At 42.2% G+C, this 10,466-nt stretch overlaps 2 protein-coding genes across 3 annotated transcripts; both read right to left on the reverse strand.

The window, feature by feature from the left end:
* Positions 1 to 335: 335 nt before the first annotated feature.
* LOC107078490 (uncharacterized) lies at positions 336 to 6,207 on the reverse strand. Of its 2 annotated transcripts, none has more exons than XM_015356087.2 (4): positions 6,102 to 6,207; positions 4,241 to 4,381; positions 2,357 to 2,494; positions 336 to 876 (listed from the first exon to the last, which is right to left on the reverse strand). In XM_015356087.2, exons 1-4 carry the CDS (start codon positions 6,141 to 6,143, stop codon positions 556 to 558), a joined length of 642 nt encoding a protein of 213 aa, XP_015211573.1. In that variant the 5' UTR covers positions 6,144 to 6,207; the 3' UTR covers positions 336 to 555. The 2 variants fall into 2 exon arrangements, with proteins under 2 accessions (XP_015211573.1, XP_015211572.1); XM_015356086.1 differs by having other exon boundaries at positions 4,241 to 4,408; positions 6,102 to 6,205.
* An 881-nt stretch (positions 6,208 to 7,088) lies between these two features.
* LOC102697170 (histone H3.3A) lies at positions 7,089 to 10,377 on the reverse strand. The gene is made up of 4 exons (XM_006635103.3): positions 10,270 to 10,377; positions 9,365 to 9,502; positions 8,766 to 8,919; positions 7,089 to 8,464 (listed from the first exon to the last, which is right to left on the reverse strand). Exons 2-4 carry the CDS (start codon positions 9,490 to 9,492, stop codon positions 8,336 to 8,338), a joined length of 411 nt encoding a protein of 136 aa, XP_006635166.1. The 5' UTR covers positions 9,493 to 9,502; positions 10,270 to 10,377; the 3' UTR covers positions 7,089 to 8,335.
* Between the last annotated feature and the right edge of the window lie 89 nt (positions 10,378 to 10,466).

Genomic DNA, 10,466 nt, shown 5'->3' on the forward strand with positions numbered 1-10,466 from the left:
TAAATTAATCCACAGGCAATATAAGGTTTCAGATACCGCTCATCTTTGCTTCACCAATTACTGCACTTCTAGGGACCTGATTCTGTCACTAAAGGAGTTGTGTCTCCATTAACTTTATGAAAAAGTGTTGTTGTTATAAAGCTGATCCAGCAGAAAAACTTTTCCCCGTGGGTCTAGAATGGCTGTACTGTGTTATACACCTGAGCCATTACAGTAACGAGCAGCAGTGAAAATGAGCAACTGCAGAGCACTAGACTGTAGATGGGGTGTTAGAGATCAAGCTGAACCCTGAAGGTCCTGTAAATCACTAATCATGAAAGAACTACTGTGAAAAGTAATTTCGCCAAATTTTAATTGCTTCTTGTGCAAAGTTAGTGTTCCACAAACACACACAGTATTGAATGGCTGCTCGGATGCTTATCTATACAGAGAAAGCTCCCTTTCCCCTTTCTGTATGCATTGAGAGAATTGTTTGTGAAAGTCGATCGTCCTTGCTGTAGAATTCAAAGATGTCCATTACTGTTCTAGGTCTTGAGCTTTGGACTGAAGTTCCTGCTAAGCTTCAGCACTGACCAGTCCTTCAGTGTCATCCTCTCCTATGTGGTCAGCCTCAGTGCTGTTGCCCTTGCTTTCTGGTCTAGAGCAGTTGCTTGGATATTCTTGCTTTCTGTTCTCATGGTCATTGCTGTCAGGTTCGGACAGCGGGGCAGGTTGGCCATAAGTCCTCTCAATTTCGTCCATTAGCTTCTCAAGGTCTTGGTCTGTGTCATTTGTGTCATCTGTGTCATCTGTCATTGCGGTTTCCTTCATCTGAGGAGCAGCCCTACTTCCATCCTTGCTGGGGCTGCCACCTTCATCCCAGGGGTCTTCATCAAGCTGCATAGAGAAAACACACAAATACATTCCTATAATTTCAATCCATTTTCAAAATCTAATCCTTGACACATAACAACTCAAAGTCCTGTCACTACAGGAAATCAGAATAGTGATCTGTGCCTGCACTTATTATTATTAATTATTAATGGGATTGTATACAGTACATGCTTATGGTAAATGGAAAAACAGCAGTTGTGTAATGCAGTATTTAAATCAGATGAAAGAATAAAGGGGCACTTTTTTAACCATGAGCAACATGTACGTCTGAGGTTTTACATCATTCTGCGACACCAGTGCTGTACCTTAATGAAATTCATAACCAATGTTTGGGAGGAAGGTTAAATCCTAATCTTGCACATGTCACATGTCAGCTTGCCTACATATATAAGTCACACCCAGGTCTCCCTTTGCGTATCTCTTTTGCATTCCCCTTACTTCCCCATCTACACCTTTTTAGCATCTCCCTAGCTCAATCCTCAAATTAATGAGGGGGGTTGGGGATGCTTACTCTATCTTCACGGCTTGACTGCCATTCTCTCAGTTAAGTGAGTCACATTAATTATGTCAAAATTAATTTAGACCACAAAATATCAAATCCAAACCTTTGAAGGGACTTAGTTTAAAGGCGCCAATACGTAATTTGTATTGTTAGTCAACTAAATATTTCAAAAAGGAACAAAAACATACAGGGTTAATAAGGTGCTCTCCAATGTATGTTGATTGAAACAGTTGAAATGTGAACCTCAACTACATTATAAAATCAAACAGCTCTGCTAATGTTTCATTATAAAAAAACTTTAGTTCAGGACATAAACGCTTGCCTCAACAGAGGTCCAATACTTGTATGATCTGCATATTTTCTAGCAGCACTTGATAAACTGTCAGCAGTTAATAAAGCATCAAGACCTCTAGGCTTTGCTTAAATTTGTGGTAAAAATCAAATGACATTTAATTCTCAACTTTTGGGAAAGAATCTAATTAGAATGGCCATGCTTCAAGAAGGCATTTTTGTGCATTAAACATTGACAGGATTTACTAAATTCTAACAAAGCTATGAGTGTGTACCCTTCTTTTTTATGTTTTGCATCCTCTATAAATAACAAGGAATTCTACTCCAAAGAAGAGTCACATAATATATTTCCTAGCTTAACAGGAATGCCTTTCAGATACTGGATAAAAGAGTCTTGATCTGAGAAAACCAGTAGAAGACTTGAAGAATCAAATATTGGAAATTCTCATAGGCTTTGACAAAATCAGTTCAATCGACCCTTTCATAATCATCAGTGAAACATAAGTCAGAGGACACCATTGGAAACTAAGGGAAAACACTTTTAAGACTGAGATCAGGAATCACATTTTTACACAGTTATGTTGTTGAAACCGCTGCCGTGGTTTCCTACAAGAATTGGCCAGAATCAGCCACAAACAGCCCGATGGCCCTAGATGGGGGCCATTTGTAACCTTATGTTTTGCTGTTCACCTCATCCAGCAGCTGATCCAGCTCTTTGAGGAATTCCTCGTTCTCTCTCTTTCTCTGTGCTGCTGTCCTTTTGCTGCGCAGGGCAATACCATCTCTGGCATCTGCGGCCCTCTGCTCTCTTTTCACTAAAGCATCTGCCTGGACAGTGACAAAATACACTTCCTCAATCTACTCTGATCCCTGAGAAAAAAGATTAATCCAAAATCCAGCACTTGTAGGGGATGAGCAAATTATCCATGTATGTTCGTATTATTAACGCAGGTACATCAACACTCAAATGCTATGACCATGATAATGTTTCTTTGTTCTTAGCTTTGATGCCAATGTCAGAAATTTGTCTACTGTCAATATTGTTTTCTTCATGGCACTGGGGAGCATTTCTTAATACCGGATGCTGAGACATTTGTACTTTAGTACTTTTTCTAAAAACAAGAGTTTTTTCATTCTTAGAGTACAATAACCTGAAAAGTGTAAAGAAGAAATGTGGCATATTTAACTAGAAGGCGCAACTGAATTTAGAGAATGAGGGTCAGTGTTTCTGTGATGGACTGATCCGTTCGGGGTGTACCCTGCCTTGTGCCCATTATTTCATACACTCCGGCTAACCGCAAGCCTGTATTGGATGAAGCAGTTACAAAATGGATGGATGGATGTATCTTGCATTTTTTCAGTGATGTCTGCTGTCAGCCTAAGCCTTTATACAGCAGTGGTGTCCTACAGACAAGCAGCTTTGCTTGGTCTCCTGAATGTTTATAGTTCTTTAAGACTTGGAAAGAAAACTGTCCTTTTGGTTGAGTAAGCTCTGTGGAACTGGCCATTGCTTTGTAGGGTCAGTCAGAAAAGGGCTGTGGATCTGATCCCTACAGAGCCATAGGGTTTCATCATCACGCATTTAATACCAAGACTATTTCTTTACTCAAAGGGTTGGGGAGTATGGGAAAAGCTACTCAGCCATGTTGGTGAAGATGATACCCTAGTTTCTTTTAGACAGCTGCATGAGATCCTTGAAATAGATTATCTACTAACTACCAAAGAAGTTAGATGGGCCACATGGCCTCCTCTCATAACCATTCTTATGTTCTTATTTGGGCTCTCATGGCCTTAATTAAACTGATTACTGGGTTATTGTGGGGGCAAGGCTAATTGGCTGGGGTGGGGATTTTTCCATGTTTTCTACAGCCAAGGAGGTAAAGAAAACATGAGTATTTGTGAATTTTGAGTTCTGGCTATCACTGTCACGAGCAATCCCATTTCCATGAATTCCATTTTGATTTCATGCCAGGTTGGTAAACAGGTCACAGAGTAAGAAGCCTTGCTAAGATGTTTCCATTGTAATGGTACAACTTGTGGGTAACCGGACACAACATAGAACATTTACCAGGATTTCTGACTCTAAGTGTCTAAATTGAGGTTCTGTGTTGTTTTATGTCTTTTAGCAAGGATTTCCCATATGATGTTACATAAACAAAATTGCCAGAGAAAATTGGAAAAGTCAATGTGAGAAACTTGCCTATTGTTAGTATTTTCTTTCTTCATGGCACTAGGGAGCATTTCTTAATATTGGATGCTGAAGTATTTGCTGGTGTATTGTTTCTTTCTATGTTTCTGGTTTCTTTTTAATGATGCTCTGTGTTAATGATACATTTATCAGGATTTCCAATTCAACACATTCCTGTGGTGCTGTTCTTTAACTGTCAAGTCGTAGGTGAAGCCCTGCCTTAGGCAACATCATGCCACTAACAGACCCGCAGGGAACTCTGGGATAGTATAGTTCTGGCCCTGGGCGGCTTTTTGTAAGAATAATGCAAATAGTGTGGCATGTCTTCACAATAGTAACAGTACAATGGCTGCAGTGTGCTCACCAGGAAGAGAGAGTCCTCTCACCTCTTCCAATAGCTGCTCCATATCCGCAAGGAATTTCTCATCCTCTGCCCAGGTCTGTGTCTTTTTCCTCTCTCGGTGGGTAACAATCCTGATCCCTTCCTCTCTCACACTAACGTCTCTACCCCAGTGTTCAGTGTTAGCCTGGACAGTAAGAAAACTCACTTCTAACTGTTCAAATGCAGAAGTAGTGAGGCAGAGAACTGTAGTGAGGCAGATGGGGCACATTGACTTCATCTACAGTGTGTACTCTTTCAGAGAAGATTTTAGTTTTAGGTCTGCGAAATGCGCATTTTATAATAATTGTAAGCACCGGTAAATGTAAAGTCACAGGGTCTCTTTAAACTTTGCATTTTAACAGAGGTTTTACTCATTCATTTCCACTGAACCACCCTCTATGGTTCAACCTTTGTAGTGCTGTAACTGTAATGTAGTGCTAAGAGTCCAGTAGCAGCTATGATGCAGAATGTGTGCAATTTAGAATACCTTTGAGTAAATGATTAATGCAGAGGCCAATATTAAATTTCCGTGTGCTGCAAAAACATTTTTCTTTCTCTGAAAATGTATTGTTGGAAGATAATTTCACTGTTCCGTACAAGAGGGTAGTCACAGGTTTTATGCGGTCCAAATAAAGATTCGTAAGGGAAATCATAGTATTTGTACGGACCGTCGTATACCGTGTATTTTCAATGTTCTGACTGTTCTGTCGTTTCCAGTTTCTGACTCAGGACAAGGAACAAAAATCTATTAACAGCTCAGCTCGCCCTGCACTTTAGCTTGAAAGTCAAATCACAGCAGGTTTGGAAACACGTATTGAAGTCCGACAAATATCGAAGTTACGCCTCCAATTTTCAAAAAACAAGCGATCAAAGCAAAACTCCACAGACATCTTTACTTGTTGCAACACTTGTGGTATGTGTGTAATATACGCTATCTGTATTCAATATACGGTGTGCATTCAATGTAATTATAATAAAATAATAATAATAATAATAATAATTGCTTACACTTATATAGAGCTTTTCTGGACACTCCAGTCAAAGCGCTTTACAGGTAATGGGGACTCTTGGATGAGGATCTTATCAACTCACTACCAAGCTAGATTTCTTAAAAGACCTTTTGTTTGTAGCCTATTTATGTTCATTTTGTATATCTGGGTAATATACGGTACAAAGTTAGATACCTTCTTGATACCTTGAACTCCAATGCAACGTCTCCCATTTATATCTAGTTTAGTGCTATTGACAGGCTATGGGAAACAGTCATTTTTCTCAATTATCAGTTGCATTAAGCATTTTCTAAAATTTTTTTGCTTAAGATACATAGAAATTAAGAATAAGCTGTGCATTGGTTTAACTGTATTTGTTAGACTGTTGGCTGTTGTTTTAAAAAATATGGTTTACTTCACAATGTCCCGAGTAGTTCACTGTCGCAAATCAACTCGTGTTCATTAAAAACAAAAAGTTAACAGATTGAGCGGCGCTTTTGACTTTGAAGCAATTGCACCAGAGGTTAAAACCCGATACAACACATCTTTTGTTCAAATGTATGTGCTATTAACTTTTGACAGCTTGTATTGGTCACTTATATGGATGTTGATTCATAAGGTCACTAAGTGGCGTCTTGCTCTTCGGTCCTGGTTTCGTTTATTTCCCGGGAGATACAGAGTGGAGTTTCCATTCTCTGCCCATGGACCTGTTGGGTACTCCGGTTCCCTTCCCCATTTCAAAAACCCGCTTAGAGGGTAATTAACATCTCCAAATTGTGCTCCGCTTATGCAGGGATCGTTTCAAAATGCTACAACCTCGTATTTGATTAATTCTAGACCGTTATGGAAAACGATGGATAAGGTAAAATTACTTACCCCAGTAGTTGAAATTGATTTTTTGTTGAACTTCCCCTCCATGTCTGTCAGACGTATCCTTAGTTATAGTCTTGTCAAAACTATGAAATTGTCCACACGTGATCACTTTTACAGGCTGACGTCACAGTACCCACACTTCTAAACGTCATAATGGGCCAGCGTCTGCGTTTTAGCCTGTTTTGTAGGAAAATGTCATTTATCGAATATGCTACTGCGCGTTCAGCATAAACAAAGCTTGTTGCAATTTGAAATAACATTGGTTTTGGAAAAAGAATATGATCTTAAGGATAAATTTGACCCTAGGCAAAACAGGATTCTAGAATTTGTGTTTTGCAGACATTACCTGCTTTGTTGTTATTCCTGATATTGTGCCATTACTTTAAATGTAGAGTTAAGGTCAAGATTAAAACACGGGGACATCCCATCAGAGACCACTCAGCCCATCTTGGACCTTTGAACTGTGGTGAAGTGGTCACTTTTGCTCCCTTGCACTACTGGAAACCACAGTTCAATTCTAGAGCAGAGGCAGTGTGTGTGTGTGTGTGTGGAGTTCCTACATTTGCCTATGTCTCATCCAAGTGCATCAGCTTCCTCCCACATTCCAAAACAGACCCGTAGGTGAACTGGCTTGTGTGGAAGACTGGCCCGCCGTCTCTCGCTGTATGCCCTGCAATGGGCTGGCATCGTGTCTAGGGCTTACTCACCCTTCTGGGAAAAGTTCCAGCTCCCTGTGCCCATGAACTGGATGAAGTAGTTAAAGGTTTTCCCCAGAATATTTCAGATAGCCATAACATTAAAGCTACTATACTGCAAACCATGTATACCAGAGAAATGGCAAGGGAAGCCATATTGGTACAAGGAAACAAGACCAGAGCAATTCCCAGAAAATGGTCCAAATGCCAGCAACATCAACTGCGATTGTGAAACCACAGTTTGACTTCAAACTAATTAGGTGTTACTCCAAGAAAAAGCAGAAAGACACCAAAATTCGCAAAGTCATTTAATACAAAGACTACTACAATGTGACAACAGAACATCATAAATAGTGTTAAACTGTAGCTGCCAAGGTTTACATAAAAAAAAAAAAGAATACAAAAAGCAGGCTGGACTATTCAAGGTGCCTGCTCGCACACAATAACCATCTCAGTGACACAAGTAACCAGTCTCCCATTCTGTACAGGGAGGAACTAACTGGTCAGAGTGGGATTATTGCAAGTGAAAGGAGCTCAGCCATCGGGGATTAGAAGATCCAGCATGTGCCGACAGCACCCACCACACACCAGCAGTACTCAATTCCTACCAAGCTCTTAAGATAGAGGAAGTTGCCACATTGGAAACTTTGCAATGTTTTAAAATCAACATAACTTATGAGTTGCATATTAAACTCAACAGATGAAAAAAAGGCAACAGCCAAAACTTCTTTAATACCAAAAATACAAATTCTGCCAATTTTGCTGTAGGCTTGACATGATCCAACAGCTCAGCTGCAACAAAAAAAAAAAAAAAAAAAACAGCTGGGGGGTCGATCCCCAGATCTGGGAGCCCCTCCATGACATCAATGCTGCCTGTATTGCATATGAAGACTTCCAGCCTGTTACCAAGATCAGAACACCAAGAACCCAATAGAGCTCAGGGCACAAGTGGGCTCATGAGTTGTGGGGCTAGAACTGCTGGTTCTTGAGCAGTTAACACAGTGGCACTCCTGAGCCAGGGTAACTGCAATACTACAGCTTACAAGGAAAACCCAAAAGATAAACCAAGCCCTCTGCTTCACAATCAAAGCAGTTTCATAGGAAAATAACTGAACTACAAAAATAATAGCATGGTTCTGCAATACAAATACCCAGTCAACTGAAACATTTACATGCCAATTAGTGTTACATGTTGGAACTTATATAACCAACTGTAGCTGCCATATTCTCTTTAAGTGAGCAGGATATGCTGCCACACTGACCTAAACATCACAGGAACCAATCTGCCCAGAAGGCAGATGTGGAAAGTCATCTCACTGGTCTTAGGCGAGAATGCAGCATACTCCCCACTCCAAGATATCCCCACTAGTGCCAGAGCCACAGGCTGTACGCTCTCATCCTGAGTTAGATTTGTGGAATGACTTGACAATTAGTAAAAATCTTAAATTACACCTTAAAAACTGGAAGGATAAAATAAGTGTCCACAAAAAGTGGTAAATAAGGTATGATACATGTTTCAGAGGCTAGGCATGAGGCTCTTCTCTAAGCCCTCTCGCCCCTTATCCTGCGGGCCAGCTGGATGTCTTTGGGCATGATGGTGACCCTCTTGGCATGGATGGCACACAGGTTGGTATCCTCAAACAGACCCACCAGGTATGCCTCACTGGCCTCCTGCAAAACGCAAAAAGTTAATGCCAATTAACAGCTACAACAAGGGGAACCTTTTAAAAGATGTCTACCCAAGGGCAGGGTTAACAATATCTCAAAGCACACTTATTGACAAGCAGAGGTCTCCTTGCTACTAGTTAAAATGTGAATACGCCAGCATCTTAAACCTGCTCCTCAATAAAATAACTGGCAACTGTTGTCAGTATTGATAAACTGGCCTTTAAAAGATGGCAATAATGCACCCTAAACTTCTGAAGGCTCCCCCCCCCCCCCCATCACTACCAAATCTAGTCACAAACCCTACCTGCAGGGCACCAATGGCAGCACTTTGGAAGCGCAGGTCAGTCTTGAAGTCCTGAGCAATTTCTCTCACCAGACGCTGGAAAGGCAGTTTGCGGATCAGCAGCTCAGTGGATTTCTGGTAACGGCGGATCTCTCTCAGAGCCACGGTTCCTGGCCTGGGCAGAAATGGGGGAAAAAATTGGCACAGAAGCTGGGCTTCCACAGAAATGGCAGTCAGTCCAAGTCAAAAACCAAATCCTAGAATTAACTCTTCCTCAGTCAGGCACAAAGCCAACCCACATGCCTGGTAGTTTCAGCATCTGCCTGAATTTACATCCAGAGGGACTGTCCTGGAGGGCCAATTTTTCGGTTCCCTATAAAAAGTGTTTAGCAATTCCTTTGGGGCTGGCAATTACTGACTTAGCAGCAGTGGTGTTTTTAAAAGATGAAATAACAAACAGAGCACAACCACTAATCTCAATATGGCTGACAGGCAGCATAACAGATATTTACCTCCCATTTCAAACAAACTAACATCAGTTCACAAAACCTGAGGTAAAGTAAAAAAAACCTGTATAACCATTTTAATAATACTGGGTGTGTGGTGTGTGGAAGTTTTACCTGTAACGATGGGGTTTCTTCACTCCGCCAGTAGAGGGCGCACTCTTCCTAGCGGCCTTGGTGGCCAACTGTTTCCTCGGCGCCTTCCCTCCGGTGGATTTACGGGCGGTCTGCTTAGTACGGGCCATCTTCACTCACCTGGAAACGCGAACGTTACAACAGGTCACAACAGAGTCTCCCGCGACCCATGCAGGCATCCCCGGTTTGACACGATTTAAAAAACAAAAACGAGCAGCAGTTTTCAAAGCCACCGAACCGGGGGGGGGGCATACAAAAACGGCTAGCTCCCCCGTCTCCCCAGGGAGAGCTCGGCGCGGAACTGGCTCTTCTAAAATGGATTCTTTCAAACGAGTGCAACATGAGCTCGAATCGCAACAGCTGTAAAACGTGAAGTCGTCGTCCGCCCCCCACGGCGGAGCGGGCTGCGGCCCCGGCAGGCGGTCGTGACCGCTGGGAGGCAGCGCGCTCGAACAGCCCACATCCCCGCCAGGCCTAGCTGCCGAGACCGCCCGCTTACATAATCGTACTGCGGTCTTTTGTCTCTCCCTATCCTCGCCTGAAGAGCTTTATTCCTGCAAGTCTCCCTAACCGACTCGCTTAAAACATCGATTCCCCCCCCACGGTAACTCCTCATTATCGTGCAGACCTTGAGCCAGCAAGCGGCGATACACTTCAGGCTCCGGGCATAGACCACCGTCCCTCCTCCTGCGTTATGAGGCCAAAGACCGTTGGTCAAAGCCTCGCTCCCTACCACCTTGTGGAGGCCGAAAGAGAACGAGGGACCGGGGTACAGCCAGGTAATGGAGATATCACCCCAATATTAACTACGGGGAACAACGACCTTCTCGACAGCAACATATCGATATCAAAATAGCTTTTTAAAAAAAATACTGAAAAAACTGTACCTTTTCGCTGTACGATCCGCGACGTCTGTGCTGGGGAATTACTCCAAAAGCTCCACCGAAACTCTCCCACCCCACGGTTCACAACACTGTCCTACCCCCCTCCTTCACTTTTGCCATTTATAGATCCAATGACGTCGTATCAAAAGTTTTTTTCTTCGCATTAGTCTTTCGCCGATTGGATGAAGGTGTGGAGACTC

Source organism: Lepisosteus oculatus, chromosome 9 (genome assembly GCF_040954835.1).
Source record: "Lepisosteus oculatus isolate fLepOcu1 chromosome 9, fLepOcu1.hap2, whole genome shotgun sequence".
Classification (NCBI taxonomy): Eukaryota; Metazoa; Chordata; class Actinopteri; order Semionotiformes; family Lepisosteidae; genus Lepisosteus; species Lepisosteus oculatus.